Below are 24723 nucleotides of genomic sequence, written 5' to 3'. Positions count from 1 at the left end.
AGCTAACCTAGTCTATAATAAAGGAGGTTATACTTAACTCGATAGGCATAGAGACCGAACGGCGCGAGAAGGCCTACGAGAAGCTAAAAAAGATTACCCTAGGTAACCGCACACCGGAAGAACTCCTCGAGGAGCTAAAGACACTCTAGAAGGAGCTCGATAAAAGGGACGATAGCAAGAAGATCCTTAGGTTCTATAGCGCCCTTCTATAGACCCTTCGTAACCGCCTCTCGAACTACCCTACCGCCCTACTAAACCTAGTAGACGCCGAGGAGAGGGCTAAAAAGGCCTACTATGCTAACGAGGGCTTTAAACAGGAGGCTCGTAAGAGGTAGGCTACTAAAAGGTCCGCTAAGTAGGCGAAGAAGCGCCCTAGCGACGGCTCTACTGCTCCGGACGGTAAGAAGGCAAGGACTAGTAATAGCGAACAGAACCTAAAGGCCCCCTTTAAGGCTACGTACTACGGATACTAACAGGTCGGGCATATCCGCCGCGACTACACTAACTAGCACCTATAGAAGGATTCGGGGAAAGAGACGCCCCCTAAGTAGACGCTATTACTTAGGTAGGCCAAGTCCTCTATAATAAGGATTAGCGGCGCTCGGCTAAGCTAGGAAAGCGCCGCGCCTAGCAAGGGCGCCTAATTAGCGTCGAGTTAACGCTAAACGGCCTAGGGGAGTCTAGAAAGGTCCGGGGCCTAATTAATAGCGGCGCCTAGGACAACTTCTGCGATTCTATGCTAGTAAAGGAAATAGGGTAGACAGTTTCTAAGCCGTCTACCTAGACAAAGTACCTAACTCTAAATAGCTAGAGCCTATAGGTCTTTAGAGAAACGAGAAACTCCTATAAGGCTATAGATACCTTTAGCAAGGCGCAGGGGTGCGTAGACACGTTTAAGGTAGGACGTATCTACAGTTTCGAAGTCGTACTCGGCATACCCTAGCTCGAGAAGTACAACCCGGGTATTAACTTTACTCTAAAGAAGGTCTTCTAAAGGCAGAAACCTTAAAAGCGTTAAGCGATAGCGGTAGTGTCCCTAGATAGGTTCTACTAGGAGTGTCTTAGTAAAGTCGAGGCAGCTCTTTACGTTATATTAATCTAAGAGGTCGAGGATAGACTCGAACTAGACTAGAATAGTATCCTAACAGCGTACTCTAACTTCTCCGATATCTTTTCGGAGGAGTTAGCTAGCAAGTTAGTACCGTATAGACCGTACGATCTTAGGATCGACCTAGTTAAAGGAGCAAGGGTCCTATTTAGCCCTATATACGCTTTGTCGGAGGTAGAGATAGATGCAATACGCAAGTAGCTCCCTAAACATCTAAAGAGTAGCTTTATTCGCCGCTCGACATCCTTAGCAGGCGCGCTAATCCTTTTCGCGAGGAAAAAGGATAACACACTCCGCCTCTATGTCGACTACCGCGGCCTAAATGCGGTTATAATAAAGAATAGGGGGGGTCTTCCCTTAATTTCCGAGTTAATAGACTAGCTAGCTAGCGCTAGGTACTTTACGAAGATAGACCTCCGCTACGCGTACTACCGTGTCTATATCCGGGAAGGCGACGAGTAGAAGATAGCCTTCTAGACTAGATACGGCTATTTCGAATATACCGTAATGCCCTTCGGGCTCTACAATGCCCCCGCGGTGTTCTAAAACTTTATTAACAGCGCGTTAGTAGGGCTAATCGACGTATTCTGCGTCGTTTACCTTAACAACATCCTTATATACTCTAAAACGGTAAAGGAGCACGAGGGCTACGTCTAGGAGGTGCTAGAGCGCCTCTAGAAACATAAGTTGTACGCTAACCTGTCTAAGTGCGATTTCTATAAGGACCGCGTCGACTACCTCGGGTACGTTATTATACGTAATAGGCTAGAGATCGACCTAGAACGGGTTAGATCGGTCCAGGAGTAGCTACTTCCCTAGTTAATATATAACATCAGGGTCTTTATTAGCTTCGCGAACTACTATAGGCGCTTTATTAAGGGTTTCTTACGCCTCGCTATAGCACTTAACCGCTATACGGAGGGGAAAAAGGCAGTAAACTAACGTAAGAAGGAACGAGTATACTTAGAGCTCGACGAGCAAGCTATGCTTTCCTTTAACAAATTGCGGAAAAGGTTCTCGGAAGCCCCTATCCTACACTATTTTAACCTAAAACTGCCCTATAGGGTAGAAACCGACGCCTTAGGCGAGGCAATCTCGGGCATTCTAAGCTAACTATACGAAGACTACGGCAAGACGTAGTAGTTCCCTATATTATACTTCTTACGAAAGATAATCGCAGTAGAACGGAACTACGTTACGGAAGACGCTAAGCTGTTAGCAGTCGTAGACTCCTTTAAGTACTTTAGACAATACCTAGAGGGGGCTCGACACTAGGTCGAACTACTAATAGATTATACAAACCTACAAACTCTTATAACGACTAAGACCTTGTCTAGGCGGCAGGTTAGATAGGCCGAGTAGTTGTCGTAGATCGACTTTAGGACTATTTATAGACCCGGTAAGGCTAATAGGGCGGCGGATGCACTAAGTAGAAGGCCCGACCTTACGGATAAGGACTACTCTAGACGGTAGGCTATAGACGAAGAGTCGTCTACAAGCTTGCGGCTCCTCTAGACGGCATTCTAACCGCATCTAGACTATAATAGACTAGTAAGGCACGTAGGGGCAGTAAAGGACGCCCTAGACCTAAAAACGCGCCTAAAACGCGCCCTTTTAAAAGATCCGACCTCTAACAGGATTAATAAGGAGAAGGACTAAGCGGAACCTGCTTTCTAGGCAGATTAATAGACTAACGAGGATAGAGTCGCGTATATAGACGGCAAGGCCTACGTACCTAAAGGAAGTATAAGACTCTAACTGCTCTAGGAATGCTACGACGACCCTATAGTAGGGCACTTCGGCTTCTCTTAAACGCTCGAACTTCTACAAAGGAGTTTCTACTAGCCTAAAATAAGGAAATACGTTAAGGACTACACACGAACGTGTTAAGCGTGCAGCAGGGCAAAGCTACGGCGGCATAAACCTTACGGATTGCTATACGCAGAGCTACTATCGCTTATACTATAAGAGGATGTAACGCTAGACTTTATAACGGACCTACTACCTAGCATGCTTCTAGGCTAGGCTTACGACTTAATCCTAGTAATCGTAGACAGATACACTAAAATAGTTTATTATGCGCTATGCAAGAAGACGATTACCGCAGCAGAGCTCGCAGAGGTATTTATAAGGGAAGTCGTACGACTCTATAGCGCACTAGCTACGATTACGTCGGATCGAGGGCCTATCCTAACCTTAAAATTCTAGAGCACGTTCTGTTTCTGCCTTAGTATACGCCGGAAACTAAGTACAGCGTTCTACCCTTAAATAGACAGGCAAACAGAGCGCCAAAACCAGACGCTAGAGCAGTATCTTCGCATATACTACAACTATAAACAGGACAACTAGGCCTCCCTACTTTCTACCGCGGAATTCTCGTATAATAACAGCGTATACTCCGCAACAGGGGTTACGCTATTCTAGGCGTATACGACATAGGACCCTCGGCAGTGCTACTAGCCTAGACTACGCTAGGATAGACGAGAAGCCCCGTTCGCCGCACAACTTGCGGACCGCGTTATCTCTAACTAGAAGAAACTACGGGTTAGACTAGCTAAAACAAAGAAGCAAATAGCTAAGTAGGCGAACGAGCATAGGAAGGATATCTCCTTTAACGTTAGAGACGAAGTCTACCTTAACATACGCAACATTAGGTTATTAAGACCTTCAGCGAAGCTTAATTATAAATACATTAGACCTTATAAGGTAAAAGCGGTTATTAACCGCGTTGCATATATGCTTAATCTACTAGACTTACTAAAGATCTACCTAACCTTCTATGTTTCTCTACTAGAACTATCTATCCCGGACTAGTTTAGTCGCAAACAGGACAGGATAATGCGATACGACGTAGGAGAGGATAATAAATACGAAGTCGAGGCTATTCTAGCCGAACGTATAGACGAACTAAACAATCGGGAGTACCTTATTAAGTGGAAAGACTACGACTAGTCCGAGAACTCCTAGGAAACAGTAGTTAACATTAGCCCGGCAGTAATGCGGGCCTACCGGCGTAGAATAGGCTAGAAAGGACTAACTGCGCGCGGTAAATTCCAGAAAAAACGCTAACCCCCTTAGTTAATTTTTTAATCCTTTTTGCTTTATAATATTAGACTTTAACATTTTTAATAATTCTAGGGATTTTATTTAGGCGTTAAGGCTTTCTATTCTGGACTATTCTAGCCTACGTTAAGCTATTCTGCGCTATTATAACTTAAAAGGGCCCTATTACTCTGCGTAATAGCGTTATCTGTTATACCCTATATACTGCTAGAGCTAACTAGACCAAACCGGCTTAATTATTGCTATCCTCGTCCGAAGCGTCCTCTCTACGCTCCTAAGCGGCCGTAGTACTTACTAAAGCCTTTAACGCCTCCCTATTAGTCTTTCCCGTACCCCTAGCGTACGAATTAAACCTCTCTAGGGCCTTACTATTGCGATATAAGGCAGTCTTGTACTTATTAAGCTTGTCTGTTAACGACTAGACCGTAATAGCGCCCTTTAGATTAATTAGGCGGCTTCTCTTAGCCCTCGGGGTCCTAGTAGCAGCCTGCTCCTACATCCTAGCGTTAGCATAGCCTAAAATGCGCTAGAACGGTATACTTACGGCCTTCTCTATATAAGTAGCAGCCGACCTGTCCCGCTTCTTAACCTTTTAACCCGTCGTGTCCTACTCGCGGGTACCCTAGTGCAAAGTAAGACCCTCCGGGCCGCGAACGCTGTTTCTAAGCTCCCTAAGGCGCCAACTGTTAGCATACTAGTCTAAAATAAGCTAGAACGGCATATATAACTTAATCGAACTAGCAAATAGGAGCACCTTGCTCCTTAACTTCTTCCTGTTGTCCGCGTTTACTACCGGATTAGCGTACTCTGCTTAAATCTAGGTATTAATAGTATCCTACTCGTCCTTATAGGCCGGAGGGAGCTATTTAGGGTTAGCCTAGATCTAGAAGACTCTAGAACAGTCCAGAAATATCCTACCTAGAAGCAATCGGCATTTCTGTCGTCTAGACAGCCGGCGCATTTGGTAGTAATGCCCTTAATAGGCTTCTCTAACGCTAACTAGCACAGTTTAGTTAAGTCTTTATTTAGCTTAATGTCTTTAATGCAATTAAAGCACGGATTGTAGTTAAAAGCCCCGTTGCGGACCTTTTTAGCGTAATCGTTGCGCACGAGGGCCGCGGCAGCGGAAGACATAGTGTGTCTACGCTAATGTTAGCCTTGCTAGACCTAAACTAGACTATACTAGCACTACCCTAGATTACTTACTTTTTAGTAGTTAGTAAAGAAGAGAGAAAGTTTGGAAGAAGAATTAAATTAATATAGCGACGCTACGGACCCGCAAATCCTTCTAGATTAGGACATCTAGCAGCTAACAGCTTATGAATTTTCTACCGCAACTAAGGTTAGTTGTAGAGAGGGGAGGGGGGTAATATAAGGACACCCTTACGATAACGCCCCCTACCTGTCCTAACCTGGACTATCCTAGTACTATAGATTACCGGTGCTATCTTATCTAGCCTAGACTAGGACATCCTATAGAGGGACGAACCTTATAGGCGTACGATAGCCCCCGAGCGGACGTTAGACTGCGACCGGTGCCTAGTCTAGGCGGAGGGACGCATTTGGTAACACGAAGGGCGGGTACATAGCCTTAGGGGACGCTCTTGTCTATTCCCTTCCTTATCGAATCGACTCGTTACATTCTACAACTATTTGTTTTCGGTGTAAGCCTACATTCCCTCTCGAGGTGCTTCTAACACTATAACTCTGCGATTAACCTACGTAGCTATATGCGCTAGAAGGCGGCATATAGTTCTACAAAGGCATATTAAGGACAAGAGAAGGCAGCGAGTTAGATAGCTACTTTTTGCGCCTTTGCGCTATATCGCCTTGCGCTACATCTTTTTCGAATTCGTAGCGTATGTACGAAGCGGAAGGATCCGCTAAAAATTCTGCAAAAGCTTAGCGCGAAAATTCTGCAGCCTTAGGCTACAACACTTGTTTAATTTCCTTTGTCTCGCATTTGTTTAAAGTCCTTTAGTATTGCCTTAGGCACGGGGTCTCCCCTAAGGTTAAAGAATACCGAAAAATCTAATTGTAACTAGATCTACTACTTTGCCTTTATAGCAAAGCCGTCCTATATAGTCTTGGACTCCGAAAGGACATAAATAGAACAAACAAATAACAAACAAACAAACAATAGACTAACGACGATCCACCACCGGCTGGGTAGCAATGTTCTTAGGAGCAGCTATCTTATGGGCGTCCAAACGCCAACGATGCATTGCGACAAGCACTATAGAAGCCGAATACGTCGCCGGAGCGTCCGCCGCTCAGGAGGCTATCTGGCTACGGAACTTTATTAACGAGCTCGAACTGCCGGACTGCTACATCGACAGCGTACCGATCTACATTAACAACAACGCCGCACTTAAACTCACTTACAACCCTAAAGGTTATAGAAGGGCGAAACATATCGACATTAAGTATTACTTCATCCGCTAAGCCGTAACCGACGGAATTATTACTACTTACAGAGTAGACAGCAAGGACAACACCGCAGATATTTTTACGAAACTATTGCCTAAGGAAGACTTCCTCTAACATATAAGGGGCCTTAGCATAAGTCGAGCCGACTGCGGACACGAACATAAACACGATCACGAATAACAACGTGACGACCGATCTTCTAGCAACAGCTATACACAGCTAAGTGGGAGAATTAGTATTTGCTAGCCTGCATAGGGCTGCAGCGGGAATTAACAGGAAGCATAGGGATTAAAGGAGGGTTTGTACGCAGCAAACGTCTTATAAAGGTAGATAACAGCAGTTTCTCCTCCGTAGAATAGAAAATCAGACACACAGTTAATTCCTACCTTCGTCCTTGCACAGGACATCCTTTTCAATTCTTTCGAGGAATTTCTCCGACGTGCGATACGGAACGCATCGGAGAATGGTGCTGACTGCGATCCGTTGCCCTTTGCGCAAGCCTGCATTCTTTCTGCCATTACACACTTCAATACTTCGGGCACACGATCCTCAGGACTTGCATTGGCGGAGGCTCACGTGGCTTGTGAGCTTTACGCTCGCCAGTATCGCCCGCAAAGTTTGAAAGACATCGATCCGTCTCAACTCGATCTTCAGTGGCGGGCTTGGATCGCACAGGAAAGCCACTGCAGGCTGTTCTGGTGCCAATGGCTTGTACAGACGTACACGCATCTCTTGCGTGTCGAGGACGGCTCGATAAGCTTACCCTTGGATGACCATGACATGCCATCCAGTGAGGCGAGATGGGAAGCTTCCAGTGCCGTTGAATGGATGGCACTCGGTGCACCCGACCAATCTGTGTTAGCGACACCGGCACCTCAGCGAACTGGAGGCGTCCGCTCCTTGCTACACACCCTCTACACAAAGAACAAGCTACCGGAGCGAATCAGCATCACGAGCAAAATCTTCATGATATACTGTCTACTAGCAAAGACAGCAGAAGTGGCGCGAGCGGTCCGAGATCCGCTCTCCTCTTGGAGCCCTGGTCCACTCGCTGAAACAGAACAATCCGAGTCGGGGAGCGAAGATGACCGCTCACATCAGCAGTCCCAGCAATGGCTACCCGCTAATTCGATCTATGCATCCTGGCGGAACAGTGCTTGCGACTGCCTAGATGCCATCCACTGGACGGCAAACGGTGACGTTGCGCTCGAGAAAGGGTACGAGAAGCCTATCATCTTCCATCTGCACCTTTCTCGCATCCTGCTCTTGTGTCCATACCGTGCTCTCATTGCCACGGGTCGGCAGTTAAGCACTGCCCGTGCTCAGAGCTCTCAAGGATTTCCCGTCGCGGATCTCGACACATCAGTCCTACAGTCATTGACCCTGGACGATCATAAAGTGCGACTCTCACTTGTCCACGCTGGAGCCATCTTCTGGCACTGTCGGCGATACAGCCGTGGGATGTTCTACGAGCCGTTTGGCATCTTCGTCTCGGCTCTACTCATCATCATCTATGGCATCTATCTCCCGCAAATCCGCGGAGCGCTCGTTAAGATCAAATTGTCAGTCTTGCAGAATCGCGGTGGAGAGCAGCCAGCGGGCAGTGACAGCGAAGACGAGCTTCTGCCGGACAACATTCTTCTAGACCGTCCCTGTGACGATGAGATGGTTCAAATTTTCGTGCGAAAGGGTCATGAGATGAATGTCAAAATGTCCAAGGCTGGCGATATTTGCGTGCCATTGGGTCAGAGGATTGTGCTGGAGGAAGCGATCAAATTGCTTGGGCGCTCGCAGTATGTTCATCTCGCTGACTGCCAAGAGTATGCGCGGACATTGAGACAGCTTATGCAGAAGCTTTGATCGATTATGGTCCATATATATGCATGCTTTTGTTCGGCTTTCCCAGCTTCGCACAAGCCCTCGGACTTCATGCGGCGTACAGATCGATGGTGTAGGAAGAGTTTGTGGTCTGTTCCAGATTGATCACGATCTTGTTGTCGGACACGGCGACGGTGGTGTTGGAGTAAAGTACAGGACAATCCACCCGTCCTCCATTGTTGTACGGAATCTCGTTGATCACCGCACGCAGTGAGGTCTTCCCGTGATAGGCGGGCATCGAATCGACGTTCGAGACGGTGATAGGATAAGCGCCGCTCTGACCACGTGAGCCAGCGAGGATGTGCGTCGAGCCGACGTCTCGCTCCTGCGTCACATACAGGTCGTAGCATGTGCTGACAGTCGCTCCAGCCTTGGTGATGACGCCATGTTGCTGCTGGGTGTAGTAGTTCAGAACATGCCAGTCACCGAGTTTGTAGAAATTGTCGGTCGTGTCATTTCCTCCTGGTCCAAGGAGTTTGGCGAGGTCGTTGTGGAGGCCGACCTTCGAGCCCCAGTCGGCACGCAATCCGGTGATGCCGGTACGCTCGAAGCGTGATATGAACCATGCAGTATATGCTGGACTCTGCTCATCAATGTAGGCGTACTCGTTGAGCTGGAATGGTCGTGCTGGGAGCCCGTGTTGGGACAGGACGTCATTCAATCCGGCCTGTGTATTGACAGGATCGTTGCCGCAGTTGGCTGAGCTGGCTCCGTTCAGCTGGTGGGCGCTCCACCAGTCCGGGATCTTTGCAAGAAAAGTTAGCCTGGGAGCCTTCACTACTATCGAGGGATGCAGGATATCGTACATTGCCGTTGGCGCTAATGTGGCTCGTGAAGTTCTTCCACCAATCGTTGTTGGCATCAGGCTGGCTGGAAGTAGAAGGCGCAACCAGCGCCACGGCCGTGCCGAACGCAGCTCTGTACTTGGAGTAGGCGTAGTCGTACGCTTGGAGATATTGGTCTTGCGAGCGAGCCCAAAAGCCCGAAATGTCAGGCTGCGTCTGGTCAGCGGCATGCAAGAAGGAGTTTGAAGCAGGAATACAACACACCTCATTCCAAATGTCAATGTGTAGACCTCCCAACAGATCGCTATTCCATATTCCGGTCAGTTTCACATTCTGAGAGAGCACTTCGTTTGACCGAGATCAGATCACCTACTTGTCCTTCAGATCCGCAATCAGCTTGTCCAGGTAGACGCCATATTGCGCACAATCGCCATCATCACACGGGAAAGGCGTGTTGCTCCCTTGCCCACCGTCTGCGCCCCAAAGATCATGAACGAGCAAGACAAATCTAGATCAGACACGGGTTAGCCCTTCATTCGGTTCCATCTTGAAGCTCCGAGTACGGTCAAGGCTACAGACTGATTATTCGGGTTCAAAGCCCTCGCATCCTGAAAGTTCTGCTTGAACGACGCAAACCGCTTATCATAGCCCTCAGTACCGCCTTCAAGAAGGTCGGAAGCGTATCCTTTGAAGGGAATCTGAGCACCCCCAGCGCGGACCCAGGAAATACCAGCCCCTTGGAAGTATGGTCCCCATGTGGATCGAGCTGGTGCCGTTCCGGGATAGTAGGCGGGATCGTTGGGTATACCGTAAAGAATTCCTGCGCCTTTTGCATCTGGAGTTCCGCCATAGACCGAGAGATCCACGTAGCCTTGGCCTCCGAGATTACTTTCTGCAGAGGCAAATGCAATCAGAGCTGCAAGAGCGATGGAGCTTGAAAGAAATGGCATGATGATGTGTATAATGGCCGTTGGTCGAGGTGGAAGATGAGACTGTGCTAATGGTTAGAATGACGATGGTCGTACCACTGCTTTATACGAACCCCAATTCGTCTTTACTGCCAATGCTCCCCTCTTCTGCACAGACATAGCCGGTGAATAGTTCAACATCCCACGAGCAATGAACTCGGCTCCGCATTGTTGAAGTGGTCCGTAGATCGTCGTTACCAGGTTTCCCCACAAACACCGTCACCGATTAGTCTCAGGCGCACAGACCCTCTTGGCGAGCACTAACCTCTTCGAGCGCCTCGCCTAAGAGGGTCTGAGGGCCCAAGCCGGATTTCTAGGAGATGTAGTGCAGCACGCGACAGCGCAACAACAACGACCTTTTTTAAAAATCCGGCACTGTAACTTTGTAGAGCCGAGTCTTGCGATTCGAACGGCGTATCGTATAGAAAATTTAAGTGTGTTTTGCGTGCCCTAATAGAGCTCGCATTTTCCTATTTTTCGCCTAACAAATTAGAATTCCGAAGAATTTGCGCGAGCTCTATTACAGCTTTCGTTTGGCGTCGGATTTAAATAATTAATACACCGTTTAAATCGCAAGACTCGGCTCTACAAAGTTATAGTCTCGGATTTTTAATAACTAGTTTCGTTGTTGCGTTGTAGCAATTGGGGCCGAAACGATGCTGCGCTTTATTAAGGTGTAAATTCTATACTAATGCTGCGCTCTATCTCCTAAATTCGGCGTTCGGACCCTCAGACCACGAACAGTAGGCGTGCGAATCCGCGCTAACTGGGCGTGGACTGAGGCACTGAGACTAGTCACCGATGCCTCCGCATATTATCCCACCAATCCCGACCAGGTTCTCCGCAAGAACCCCCCTGCCCCCACGACCTTCCGGCACTAGCCCAAATATCGACAAACGGACGATGACTTCCGTCCTTCAATTGCGAGAACGGAATGCAAGCGAGGAGCTGGCGGTACAGACTGTCTCGTACATGCGAAATCAGCGCTGACTCCCGGTGACCATGTCGTTGCTTGGTTCGGGCAATTACGACATGTTCTCGATTTTGCATCTCGTAAGCATGAGGATCATGCTCAATGGGCGAAGATCAGTTCGTGCTTTCGCTCGGCCAGTTGTGGTTGGCTTTCGGCGGAAGTGAAAGTATCCTCACCACGAAACCTTCCAGTTCCTAGCACATGAAGATGGGTGGCGTGTCCGGTAGAGTGAAGATCGGACCTGGCGGCATATGGGAGGTGCTGGCGCAAGGACCGATAGTAGAGATGAGGGCGCGAGTACTTGGCGATTTCTGAAGACAGAAGCTCGCAGCTTTTTCGTAGAACAGGAGCTGGAGCGGGTCTCGACAACAGTACTGTCCTCGTTGCTGGGACGATGCAGATGTCCGCTCGCTGCCGCCCCCCTCGGACACTACGCCATCCCGCTCAGTTTTTTTGTAGGCACATATACCCCGCCAGCGCAGCCATTCTTCAAGAACCACGTCCTACGGGCCCTCGTGTTGGCCCACCCGTACCGCGTTGAGAATAAAGAGGAGGATTGGCGAAGTGGAAAGTCGGGTAGTTTGTGGTGGAATGGGTTCGGTCTCGGGCAAGTGGACTTCGGCGTGCAGTATGATCAACAGAAAACCAGCCTCCAGGGTGTCAGAAATGAGTAAATGGTTTCATTGTCCTCCTAGTATCCTCTCCTTTGGGCCAGGAAAACGGGGGTGTTTGTTTTTGCTCCTTTTCAGGAGATCTGATCGTAAGTTGAGTTTCGCACTCCGAGCTGTGCGCAACAAACTTGCAGTGACATGTCTCGGTCCAGTGCACTGGTGAGCAGGAGCTGTTTTGGGTTTCGAGGAAAGCGGAAATAATATGCAAAAATCTGGCGTACCAGACGCGAAGGGCCGCTCGCCAGTGACAACTATCTGACAGTCATATGAAACACTCATGCTCACCATGGCAACATGCGTCTCGGTGTGGAGGCATTGAGACCTACACGCCATGCTGTGGCGCGCGGACAACGCTGTGCGGAACGTGTCAAGCCCGGCGGAGATCTACGCTCGCAAACTTCGTAGGCCACATATGTGCGAGAGCCATTTACCGGATCGTGAGGTGGAAGAGAAGACATTCTTTGCTTCTCGTGCATGTCCTGGAAAGCATGACGATTGAGGTGAGGTGCTTTTCCGACAGCTCGTCTTGGCGTAGCTGTCTTTCGGACCTGTCTCCGCATCTATGGAGTACCGACTTGTTCAAGACAAACAGTCTCTTGCAATGTACTCGACGCCGTCGAGCGTCTTGGCGTCGAATATGTAGACTGTGTAGAGTATCTTCTCACACATCATTCCCAGACGGCAACACTTCACCGGCGCCAGTTCCAAGATCTTCTTTGACAATCTTTCCTCCAACAATGACTGGCTGACAATCCTGAAGCACGAAAATCATGCGAGCCCATTCAGTCTTGCTGGGGTTTCGCCAGGAATGCATGGTTGCTCTTTGAACCATCGAGTCCCCTCTTCTCATGAGCTGCACTTCTCCTGAGTCGAGGACGGATTCGATTTCTCCTTCCAAAACGATTCCATAGTCCAGTGACTGAGTGCGGTGCATCATACACTCGTAATCCGGCGCGAAGTCAACATATCGCAGCACGGTCCCTCCGCCAGATACCAGACCAAGCTTCCCACTCTTCACCTTCTCCTCGTGTGCATGAACATCAGCGTCGCCATTCAGATCAGCTGGGAAGCTAGTGGTGTATGCGACGGACATCTGGAGGTTTTCGGCATCGAAACTGTTGAACTTGATTGGACGCTTTGAATGGATGACCGCTTTCCCGGTTGTATTGTCGTGGCCAGTGAGGTATGTTGTGGGAGCAGGAAGCCTCTGAGCCTGCCGGCTAGAATCAAGCTCGCGGTCTGCCATGATTCTGGTGGTGGTTCGGCCGAAAGCGCTACGGGTTCGAGCAAATCTTGCTGATGTTAAACGGAGTTCCGACCGGAGGGTAAGATGGAAGAAGCACTCGAGGTGAGGGGAACTCTTCGAAAGCCGTAGACTCATAGCTCATGCAGGGAAGCTTCGGTCGGATTGCTGGCGGGGTACTATAGGCGTGTCCCGATTGCCATAGGTAAAACGCAAAAGCTGCTTTGGATGATGCGCGCCATGCCCGAGCAGGTTGCTGGTTCGATCAGCACGCACAAGCCACTGCATACTAGTACGGTGAAGGCACTGGCGATAGATGCCCATTCTTGTCGTATTTCGCCTCTGTCCAATAGTCAGCATGCAATTCCTTCTGGCCCAGTCTGATCGACTGGATCCGACATTTGACCTACTAAAGAACGTGTAGTTCAGCGTGATGGTATCAATGCCTCTCATTGTTGGATCCTTTAAGAAATCCGGATCGATGTAGAAGAACACTGGCATGTCCACAGTCTCTCCCTTGTTCAATCTCTGCTCCTCGAAGCAGAAACATTGGATCTTGCTGAAGTATGGAGCCACTTGTGCCGGAGTCACGCTGTATGTCGCTACCCCAATGATATCCTCGTCTTTACTTTGGTTCGTGGCTGTGTAAAAGGCCAACGCTGTCTCTCCTGGTAATACCCTGACTTCTCTTTGCTGTGGCGTAAACTTCCAGGGTAAGATATCAGACGTGGAGCCGGCGAACGTTATACGCAGTCGTCGTGATGAAGTGACCGGAGTCAGCTTTGCGGTTACTTCGTCCTCGCCGTCTGGTACTGAGTGAGCGGCTGATTTGATCGGTTGTCCACCCCATCCCGTCTGTTGACAGATTGTCTTGTACAGCGGGACGCTTCCATAGCTCAACGCAACAGTCCCGAGCACAATCGAGATCACGTAGTAGCTACTGAAGGTCAGTGTACTGTCCCAGAAGATCCAACGTCTATGTCTCTCGGCGTCAAGATTCTGCCACGTACAGAGTACTCGCATTCTTCTGCTCAAATGGTTTCTGCAATTGTGCCATCGTCGGACGAGCTCCCCGAGAAGTCTGCGAGGTAGTAGTCTGAACGCTTCGCCTTGTTGGGGCAATCCACTGCGGTCTCTGGGTATTGTTCCTTATGCATCCTGAGAAGCTGTATGGTGCTCGCTCGCGTGCCAACTGCAATAGCGATCGATATCTCGGTGGTGACATTGCAAGTGATTCGAAGGGATGTGACTGACGAACAACGCAAGATCAATGATGGTGACGGCGATGTCTGCAGGTCGCGGAGGTCATGGTTTCATCGCCGCAACTTTCCTCAAGCAGATTGTCTTGGCACTGGACTTCGCGTCAACTTTCCTTCATGTGATCGACGACTACTTCTTTCCATCACCAACACCGAGAAATAGATATGAGACCAGCAGAATGTCAGCGCCCAAATGCGGCGTGTGCCAGACCGTCGATTCGAAATACAAATGCCCAGTCTGTGAGCTGAGATAGTAAGACTACGCATCAATCCAATTCCGCAGAAACGAGACTGATCCGGTAACAGCTGCTCCATACCATGCTACAAATTGCACAAAGAGAAACACGATGAAGAGAAAGCGTCCGTTGGGGCAAAGAACAACGGCTATCAGCAGTTACTGCCCACAGATCGACCTGGAACAACGCAGAGAGCGCCGAAACTGGACTTCACAGGATTCGAAAATGATCCCGAACTCAAACGACTCCTGGTAAGATATCCCAACCTAAAGCATCAACTACAGCTCGCATATGGCGTGACTCTGGAACCTGGACCAGACGATGCATACGGCTGGAATCGCAAGGACTGGCTCGATGAGCATCGGCCCACCTTTCACCAGCAACGCGGGCGCGGAGGTCGAGGTGGGCGAGGAAACACCCGCGGTGGTGGTGGCGGTCGACAAGAACATGAGTTTGCAGACTGGCAACGCGGCCCCTGGACCCAGGAGAAGGGCGACAAGTTTGGCTTGCACTACATCCACCAGATGAGGAATGATGAACGGAATGACGAGCTGGCTGAGGGGCTGAACGAGTTTATCGAGCTATGCCAGCTGCGATTCGGCAAGGGCTAGGACCATCGAAACCTCTCATATTGGTCTCGATTCTAGCAAGATCGCTCTCTGCGCTTCACCTTGCAGATCAACCCGGTCTGCTTGACAAACCAGTAATCGTGCAGCTCCCACTCTTTCGTCGGATCCGTCAATTCGAAGTCGAAGTGCCGATACAGCTCAGGGATGAGTTTTGACATCTCAAGTATTGAGATATTCTTACCCAGACAAGTCCTAGCCCCTGCACCGAAGGAGAGGTCATTGCGATCCATCAGTCGCAGCTGTGTTTCGCTTGCCTCCAGCCATCTTTCGGGACGAAAATCGTCATGGTCAAGCCCATACACCGACCCGTCCCTTGCGCTGACCCATGGGTTCATGCCGACGATTGTCCCCTCTGGTAACCACGCGCCACCGATGTCCGCTCCGCCTTTGGGCACCCGTCGCTCCAATAGTTGTCCGACTGCAGGATGTAGGCGCAAGGCTTCCTTCATAACGGCTTGGAAGTACGGTAGACGTTGTGCTTCGGCGAACGACACGGGGTTGGATAACAGGCCGTTTCTATCTGCTTCATCGATCTCGGCGAGCAGCTTGTCGTGGGCTTGCTTGTTCCGGCACAGGTTGTAAAATACGGAGCGCAGGGATATCGCAGTCGTGTCGGAGCCGGCGAAACTGTGGGCCGTCAGCGGTTTTCATGACCTGAGTGATGATGAGACTCACATGTTACTCCCGGTGTGACTGAGGACCAAGTCGTCACTCATCAGCAGCTTTCCATCTTTGACGCGCTTGAAACGACTAAGCATGTCCTGCAAAGGGATCGTGTTGAACTCCTCGTTCTCGTAGCGTTTCACTTGTCTCTTGAGGAAAGCACTCATCAGTTCAAAGCTATTGCTCATCTTCCGGATCGAAGGAACCAAATTCGCGACTTTCACGACCATGGGATTGCCGAAGAGCAGCTTGTGAAGCCATGGCACCTGTCCGATCACGCTGTTGTAGGCGAGCCCAGCTTCGATGGCTTCGATGACATTGTCCACATCGCGTTCCTGCTCGAGCATTCCGAGTGTGTTGGAGAAGGTGATTGAGGTCACGACGTCGAAGGCATACCACTATCATCGATATCAGTACCCGAGAGCAGATCGTGACATCGTGTGCTAGCTTCGCTGAGGAGAAGGATCTGTGCTCACACACCTGCAGCCAAGTTCCCAAATCGATCTCCTTGTCCACGTACTTGTTGAACTTCTCCACGATCACTGCGGAACAAGCGTCGTTCATCGGCTCCAGTTCTCTCAATGAGCTCATCGAATATGCATTGGCAGCCGGCCGCCGCATGTCGCGATGCGCTACTTCATCTCGAACGGAGAACACATTTGGCGCCACCCCAGTCGTAGTCGGGGTGTCGAACAGTGTGTAGAAGTCCGACTGCGGGGCGATAACAGACTGGTTAGCAAAGTTATCGTCGGCTGGGACCTTGACTGGACACCCTAACTCGTTCAATGTCCCTCCAGAGTTCGCGAACACGACTCCACAAAAGCAGACTGACCTTTCGAAACTTGGTCCCAACGCCGTACACATCCGGTATCAAATCTGCATATGCGAAGGAGACATGATTTGGCCCGATGCGCACTAACGGTCCATATTGCTCATGAAGTTTCAGATGATAATTCATCTGCTGACCACTGGCAGCGGATCGTAGTCGATCGAGAGAGGAAATGGAGGCCAGCCATGGTCCGGGAATCCTTCGCAGACCAGGACGAAACTTGACGTGTAGGAGATATCCGATGCTGCTGATGAGGAGGCCCAGAAGTGCGAGTGAGAGGGTACGCACGCTGGAAGTGTCTGAGTTGGAGAGAAGTGCTGGTAAAGCCATGTTGTGCTGTTGGAAATCTGACCAGTGTTTCGCTATGAAGGAGCGGGCTGATGTTGTTGCTATGATCGACGGGAGCTTACGTTCATATATGTGCATACCTTGAATCCTGAAGGATGCGACGCCGTGCGCCGCGGGATCATGCAGATCCGGAGTTTTCCAGCGTGCAGATGTTCCACTTCGGCGTCCGAAGTCGCGAGAGGTGGAGGAAGCTGAACTACCATTTCCTATCTCGGCAGTAGCAGTATCGATCCCGTTTGGAAGGTCATCCCGCTTGTGCAGTGAGGCTGTATTTCAAGAGCTCGATCATCTCGAATCGATGAGCAGGAGTCTAGGCTGGGCTTACCATATGCAGTGATTGATGAAAGGTTGGTCTTGCTTCGCACGGAAAGCCGTTCGCTAATCCTCCCATAACGCTAAGTGACAGACCTCCCAGGCAACCAGGAGGTGAAGAATGGCACAATACCTCCCCGCCGCCATGTTTCGTTGTTCTCTGCGGCGGCCTTCAAGCCCACGCATACCCAGACTCCACCCATGCGACTCCAACGCCTCAGTGCTCAGTCTCCTGCCTAACCGTAGCCTCTCTGAGCTTGTCCCGCACTCCTGTCCACCATCACGTACTCGCTCGCACTCATCTGGTGCTGTGGCGCCCCCGCCATCATAGTTTGAGTATTCTCCCGGTTGCTGGCCGGTCTCTCGTCGGATGTAGGTGGGCGGGAGTTGGTGTAGGATGGTCTCTGCGCAAGCGGACTCGAACGTGGAGCACCGTCGGCAGTCTGATTGGTGTCCGTATGCGTGTTGGGCACTTCACCCGGTCGCGAAGGGGAGTCCTTTTTGGACACGCGGGCAAGTCGTTGTTCGGTCGCACGCAACCTAGCTTCCAGCTCTTGCAATTGTTGTGTTCCCGATGACACAGTCTGCTTCCTGCCCAGCTGTCAGTCTGGCGACGACGATGAATTTGGAGTCGTGCGGGCGCCCTCACTTCTGCTCGATCGTTTTGGAGAGGTCCTCCACGGCAGGGGTAAGTCCGAACATGGCATCGAGGTCGGTAGCGAAGTTCTGAGCGATGGTCCTGTTTGTCGAGTCAGCTGTGTGTTGCCTGTGCGATTCTCTAGCATCGTCTGCAGTTCCGACATGACGTACGACTCTGGTCGCGTTCTCCATTTCGCTTGCTGACGCTGATCAAACTCGCGCTCCTGGTCTTCGTCCGACATCGTGGAAAGCGGTGTCAATGAGTGATTGTCTTCCGCGACTTTCCAGAGACGTCGCTCTTGAGTTGGGCGCAGATCTTAGACCCCAGAAGAGAGCAGGGTATCAGCAGCACACAGACGGTATCGCAGCTAGTAAGATAATCCCCCGAATGAGCCGTAAATGAAGGTCAATAAAGGCCGTTCGCGAGAAAGGGGTCAAGGGTGAAGTAAGGGCGCTCTGCGCAACAGGTGAGCCCCGATCTGCATGCTGGTCGCGGGAGAAGGACGGTACCTCGAATGCCGTGCGAATACAGTATGGAGGTGCGGGTGGTGTTGATCAAGGTGGTGGTATATCGGAGAGATTGTGAGCAGAAAGGAGATTGCTGTTGCTCTTGTTCTAAGGTATCCACGTTTCGGCGACTCTTACCTTTGTGCTTCGCGACGGTGTATTGTTTTAGCCCTGAGACAAAGGCACTTGCTTTCCCCAGGATGTCGGGCCTCGAAATTGATGGCAATTGGTTTGGCTCCATCAATTCTGAATCAATTCCAGGTTGGCCAAGTTCTGCTTCTTGCCATGGTTTCGGCTTTTGGTGAAGACGCTCGGGAAACATCGTCCGCTCGGTCGCAATCTCGAAGAATTGTCCATCGCACGACCCGACCATCGACGCAGATACTGCACCACGCAACACAACCCATCGGAATCGACTCGCCTACGCCGATCTCCATTCACTGTATTCGATCCGAAATGTCGCCAAATTGAAGACCGACGATATCGATGATGGTTGCAGGCACAGTCGACGCTCTTTCGCTTCCATCGTCTCCGTCACTGCTGCACCTTCCGCAGTGGCTTCCACATGACGAGCCTGCCGACCGCATACAACCCGCTCGAAACGCTTCTGCTTTTCCAGGCATTGCGCGTAGATGGCGTTGCCTCCATCAGTTTCACGCGCATCAGCGATGATCTCAAGAATATTCCCTTGATCCGCGACGAGCCCACATATGATCCCGGCCGTCTGAGTCCGGATGCGCTACGCGAGCTGTATTTGGGATTGTTGAAGGAGGAAGTCAAGCAGGACAACGAACGCCAGGCCAATGGGGACAGCCACACGCTCACCAACGGTGATGCATCGATTGGATCGAAGAAACGCAAAATCGCCAGTCCTGTCCTGCCGACCGTGCAAGAAGCCGCAAAGCACTCACATCTCATTCCGCAATTGGTGTCGCGATTGTATGCTCGCTACAAGGACAATGTCGTCAAGAAGGTGCGAGAGTATGAGCAAAGCTATGCCACAATCACGGCCGACATTGGGGAGATAGAGTCTGGTCGTAGGGACGAAGTGCTGCAGCGACAGCACGCTACGTCTCAAGTGAGCAGTCCGAATCCCTCATCAATCGCACACACTCAACCTAGTGCGATTCCTTCATCAATTGCACACACTCAACCTAGTGCGATTCGACCTGAATTGAACAATTCTGCGGCGCCGTCCGCGACGGCGAGCCCAGCAGGCACGCCGCGACAGGGAGACGCAGCACTGCAGCCTCCTCCAAAGCGTTATTCGCAAGCAACGATCGATGCCATGATGAACCATGGTCCTGAACCACAGGAGAACTCTGACAGCCACCGACGAGCTTCTTCCAACACAGGACTTCCACCTCTATCCGAAATGGCGCCGCAGTCTCCACGCATTGGACTCCCTCCCAAGGCTCATGGCTCGGCCCAGCAACAGGCATACAATCAGACACCACCGCCAGGTCAGCAATCGCCGTACGCGTCTCATCACTCCCATTCGAGGCAAGGGTCGATGCCGAGTCCGCAATTGCAGCAGTCATTGTCCAGACCTTCGTCTTCACCTCGACCGATATTGCCTCCGCCTCCCGGGATGCTGCCTTCCTCAGTTCCAGGCCAGCAACACACGGGCTCTCCAGGCATGCATCACGCGCCGCCACTGCAACCTCAACAATACTATCCGCAGCAGTCTCCGCAGCAGCATGGACAATATCATCGCATGAACACCGGACAGCCCCTGCCCAATGACCAGCAGCCCAGATATCAAGCGCCACTGGCCGCCCATACTCAGGGGTACCACCAGCAGCAAACATATTCTGACCCTCGAGCTCCGTACTCTCCACAACATGGGCAACAGCCATCAGCATATCAACCGCAGCCGCCACTTCAGCAATCGCGGCAAGGTGGCTACATGCTAGCTCCATTCACATTGCCAGCCCAAGACCACCACCGGCCAATACAGCCTCAACAAAATCGGTCCCAATACACACCTGGGCAGCAGCAGCGATCAGTGTCCTACTCTTCACAACCAAATATTGGTCCTGCGACAGCACCGCGCGGATTGCCTTCGCAGACTTCGCGACTGGTTTCAGATGTTGTGTCTGCTCTAGCAACGCCACCCAGGCCCAAGGTGCGACCACTGTGGAAAGTTGAATATCGACCATCGCCTCTGCAACCTTCAGCATCGACTCCTAGACCAGAAGTCGAACCACTGAGCCCCACCATCGGGCGTCAGAAGACACCTACTCGTTCTGGTCGCGGGAAGCGAGCTCGTGACCAGCCCGTTACAGAGGAGACAAATGCAGCGGAGCCACCTGCGAAAACGAGGATCAGCAAGCGTCGTTCCAATGCGCGGGCGGGTAGCCCGCAGAGTGTGGTGTCATCTGCGGCCGACGAGTCACTCCTCGGTCGGACTCGCAGCCATTCCGTCAGTACTGCCGTCGGACTCAATGCCAGCTCGGACGATCGCCCTGGAGATACCAATGGTGTTAAGGCAGAGCCGTCAACCCCTGCCAACATGCTGGAAGAGGGCGAATCCACGAATGCACCGTCTGCCAGCTCAGGCACTCGACTCATGACCCGAAAACGAAGAGGTACGATACAGTCACAACCAATCCCTCCTTCGAAACGGAAACGGCAGGAGTCTCCGATCGAAGAGGATAACGAATTTGGTGCGACACCTCCTCCGAAGGGCAATACCGTTGCGGCCACGCGGAACTTTGCAAAGATGTCCTCAGCGATCATGAACGACATCAACAGTCACAAGCATGCTGCTTACTTTGCGACGGCTGTACGGGAGAAGAACGCACCGGGCTATAATGACATTATCCATCAGCCACAAAACCTCAAGTCGATCCGTACAGCGATCACCGCCGGAACCAAGGCAGTCGCTGCAGCCGCAGCGGCTCTCGAATCAGCAGCCGAGTCATCAGCTCGAGCCGCAGATGGGTCTACCACAGTCGAGCTCGAACGAACCGCTGATCTGGAACCCCCGAAAGCGATTGTGAACGGCGTACAGCTGGAAAAGGAGCTGATGCGCATGTTCGCAAATGCATACATGTTTAATCCTGGCGAAGACGGAATGGCACTCTCTACTAAGGAGTTCTTTCATGACGTCGAGCAGAAGATTAGCGATTGGCGCAGCACCGAACGTGAGGCTGGTGGGGAGGACGATGAGGAAGGCAAAAGTAAACGAAGGAAAGCGTGAAGCTGCGTTGGATGAAGAAAGAAGTGAAGCGAATGTGACTTGTACGAAGCAGATCCTTTGATCCTGCAATGGACGACCCGCAGGTGTGGCGTCCAGCTGTGATGCTAGAGTACCCTGTACGAAATACTGCTGTTTCGTGTTGACCAGCACACATGTTCGATTCATTCGAGTGCTGTCACATCACTTCATACGGTACATGGCTCGTGTTTGCCAAGCCTCAGACGAGGCGGGCAGCTGGACGTCGCGCATCCCTGTACCAGATGACACCTCCCACATCGCGCCCATGAACTTCCGAACGCTTCAAACTTCTTCCCGTATCGTCGCTAAACCTCATCCTCGCTGCAATCTCTTGCGCTGTGCGTTGCGACCTCGTGCTGTCCCATGACCGTCTCCGAACTGGGAGTTGCAACCTTTTCAAGCCGTCATCGATAGGCTGGTAGGACTTCAAATACTGGAGACGAGCTCTCCATATCTCCTACACAGTTATACTCTTCTCTGTTCCAGTCTTCTTTTGCATTTTCTCCTTCAGTCCCCGTACGAGGCAATCCTCCTTTGTATACACTCGGGTACCGCTATTCTCTTACGCTCGGGTACCGCTATTCTCTTACGATGTCCTGGCCTAATCCCTTCCGCCGCAACACAGCCAACACCAAGACGTAGGTACTTTCACATGTCAACCGTTACACAAATCACCCGCCTGACCACACCGCAGCTGCTGGGGCTACACTTTCGAGCTTACCGACAAGCATCCTACCGCCGAACAAACCGATCCTCTCAAATACTCGTACGATACCATCGCCGAACGAGTCCTCGATCGACTCAACGAGATCTCGCCACCAGCGCAGAAACAGCTCCCGAGACATAGCAGCCAATTTACGAAGGTTGTACCACCCGAGTTGAAAGTAGACGAGAAGGACGCGGAAGCCCCAAAGATACCCTCTCGCGACCTTTATGCTGTTCTGAGAGACAATGCTGAGAATGATGGATTGCTGTCGGAGTTTTGGAAGGAGATCAACATCGTTCCGGAGTGGGTTGACTGGGCACAGCTAGAACGAGGGCAGGATGTGTTCTATCGATATGGCGGCGCATGTCTCACTGGATTGGCATACCAGTCTCTTCTGGGAGGTATGGGTGCAGCGAGGGTAGTAGAGACTTTGGCACGAACAGGTGGATTCTCGACAAAGGTGGCTCGCGGCAGACTATACGAGACGACACAACATATCTTGCAGTGTACCAAGTCGCTGGAGAGCATGCAGCCGGGAGGAGATGGGTTCGCATCGACGATCCGGGTTCGCCTACTGCATGCTGCTGTTCGACAGCGGATTATGAAGTTGCGGCAGTCGAAACCAGAATACTACGACGTTGAAGCCTGGGGTATACCTATCAACGACTTGGATAATCTGGCCACGATAGCGACCTTTTCCGCCACGCTCATGTACATCAGTCTGCCACGGCAAGGCATCTACCCACGGAAACAGGAAATTGCAGACTACATCGCATTGTGGAGATACATTGGACATGTCATCGGATGTCCACCAGGCTGGTTCGACACGCCAGAAGACGCAGAACGATTAATGGACACCCTTCTCATGAACGAGATCCAGCCCACAGAGACGTCAAAAATTCTTGCTAATAATGTAATCAAATCTCTCGAAGGCCAACCGCCTGGATTTGCTTCCGCCGACTTTCTTATCGCCTCCGCCCGGTGGTTGAATGGCAACGATCTCTGCGACGAGCTCGGTCTTGCGAGACCAAGCGTTTACTACTGGGCACTCATGGCCGGGCAGTGCCTATTCTTCTGCTTCTTCTCCTATACGTACCGCTCGATTCCGTCTTTGGATCGGAAGAAGATCGCCATGCTGAAGACGGTATTCTATAACATCATTGTACATACACCATCTGGATTGAAGGGCAAGGAGACAACGTTTGACTTCAAATACGTGCCGGAATACAGTACCATCACGGAAATGGGAGAGGCGGCGGATGATCGGGCAACGCATTCGCATGTCGAGAGCCGGAATTTGAAGACGTTGCTTGTTGGAGCGGGTGTCATGGTCGTTGGCGCGTATGTGTCGATCCGAATCGGAAGTGGGATGTTGAGTCTTGTTGGTTGGTAGCGCTGGTCGCTTGAGAGCGTGCATTTGCATCAGTATCGCTATATGATTGACGACAGCTATGGAACTACAGACCCGCAAATTGAGCATATGCCTTCAGCACATGTGATGCGAAACGAAATCACTCGAGAATCGAGCCTTGACATCAGTGTGCCGTAACCAGACCGTACCACGACTCGCGTTCCAGACGCGGCTGATAGCCGCAAGGACGCCGTGGGGAGCATCGGAACTGCCAAAGTAAATCTCAATGGCAGATTGACACGAGATCGTCGGCATGCAGGTAAGCGAACTGTGAGCGACAAGTGACGATAGGCAAATTCGTTGGGACGAGAGCATCGACTGGTCGTTCAGATTGAAAGAAAAGCTGGCGGCAGGCCGATTCGTCGAATGACATCTATCAGGCGGCCAATGACAGAAAGAGATCGGCGTAGTAGATTTAGATGCATTAGTGGACGTCAAGCATGGCGCCATGGATAGTGCATTTGCAGGCTCTTGAGTCTTGATGGTCCGAGCAGCGGATGTATTTGTGTCGCAATAGCAGAGGCGACATATGAGTGTCGTTGTTCAGGATGCCCTGGTAAGAAGAGATTGATCTACAGCCAGCGAAGACTGTCGTCTTCCATGTTCGTCGCATTCGAGACTTGGGCAGCAGTGGAGAATTGGACAGTGTTGTGTTGTGCGGGCTGGGATCGGGGTCGAAGAAGAGGAGGCGATTTTAGCTTGGAGTTTCGGCTTGGTGCGGTGATGAAAATGACGGGAAGCTGATGTGAGGGACCACTGGACTGGGCTGCGTTTCCCTGACCTTCAGAAGCCGAGCCGAGCTGCACTTTTGTTTGTGTCAATGCAGACGAGGACAAGCTGCG

At 51.1% G+C, this 24723-nt stretch overlaps 7 protein-coding genes across 7 annotated transcripts; 2 read left to right on the top strand and 5 right to left on the bottom strand.

Moving 5' to 3' along the window:
• Positions 1–8714: 8714 nt before the first annotated feature.
• Positions 8715–10142, bottom strand: MYCGRDRAFT_14239 (uncharacterized protein; the record flags this gene model as incomplete). The annotated part of the gene is made up of 5 exons (XM_003856616.1): positions 8715–9224; positions 9286–9474; positions 9529–9568; positions 9638–9772; positions 9844–10142. Coding segments are annotated over 5 exons (1173 nt in total), but the record flags the coding sequence as incomplete, so codon positions are not given.
• A 2425-nt stretch (positions 10143–12567) lies between these two features.
• MYCGRDRAFT_28586 (uncharacterized protein) lies at positions 12568–13080 on the bottom strand (the record flags this gene model as incomplete). The annotated part of the gene is made up of 1 exon (XM_003856615.1): positions 12568–13080. A coding segment is annotated over one exon (513 nt), but the record flags the coding sequence as incomplete, so codon positions are not given.
• A 97-nt stretch (positions 13081–13177) lies between these two features.
• MYCGRDRAFT_67205 (uncharacterized protein) lies at positions 13178–14176 on the bottom strand (the record flags this gene model as incomplete). Its single annotated transcript, XM_003856614.1, has 3 exons — positions 13178–13461; positions 13530–14056; positions 14130–14176. 3 exons carry the CDS (start codon positions 14174–14176, stop codon positions 13409–13411), a joined length of 627 nt encoding a protein of 208 aa, XP_003856662.1.
• Positions 14177–15257: 1081 nt separating this feature from the next.
• CYP-12 (putative P450 monooxygenase) lies at positions 15258–17065 on the bottom strand (the record flags this gene model as incomplete). The annotated part of the gene is made up of 4 exons (XM_003856613.1): positions 15258–15870; positions 15919–16304; positions 16387–16617; positions 16739–17065. 4 exons carry the CDS (start codon positions 17063–17065, stop codon positions 15258–15260), a joined length of 1557 nt encoding a protein of 518 aa, XP_003856661.1.
• Positions 17066–20440: 3375 nt separating this feature from the next.
• MYCGRDRAFT_102855 (uncharacterized protein) lies at positions 20441–20954 on the bottom strand (the record flags this gene model as incomplete). The annotated part of the gene is made up of 1 exon (XM_003856612.1): positions 20441–20954. One exon carries the CDS (start codon positions 20722–20724, stop codon positions 20464–20466), a length of 261 nt encoding a protein of 86 aa, XP_003856660.1.
• Positions 20955–21014: 60 nt separating this feature from the next.
• On the top strand, positions 21015–21901 carry MYCGRDRAFT_102854 (uncharacterized protein; the record flags this gene model as incomplete). Its single annotated transcript, XM_003856971.1, has 1 exon — positions 21015–21901. The coding sequence occupies one exon, from the start codon at positions 21057–21059 to the stop codon at positions 21744–21746; it is 690 nt and encodes a 229-aa protein (XP_003857019.1).
• A 454-nt stretch (positions 21902–22355) lies between these two features.
• MYCGRDRAFT_33882 (uncharacterized protein) lies at positions 22356–23863 on the top strand (the record flags this gene model as incomplete). The annotated part of the gene is made up of 3 exons (XM_003856972.1): positions 22356–22402; positions 22459–22627; positions 22658–23863. The coding sequence occupies 3 exons, from the start codon at positions 22356–22358 to the stop codon at positions 23861–23863; spliced, it is 1422 nt and encodes a 473-aa protein (XP_003857020.1).
• Between the last annotated feature and the right edge of the window lie 860 nt (positions 23864–24723).

This window comes from Zymoseptoria tritici, chromosome 1 (genome assembly GCF_000219625.1).
Source record: "Zymoseptoria tritici IPO323 chromosome 1, whole genome shotgun sequence".
Taxonomy (NCBI): domain Eukaryota; kingdom Fungi; phylum Ascomycota; class Dothideomycetes; order Mycosphaerellales; family Mycosphaerellaceae; genus Zymoseptoria; species Zymoseptoria tritici.
This window is presented reverse-complemented; position numbering and strand designations above follow the sequence as displayed.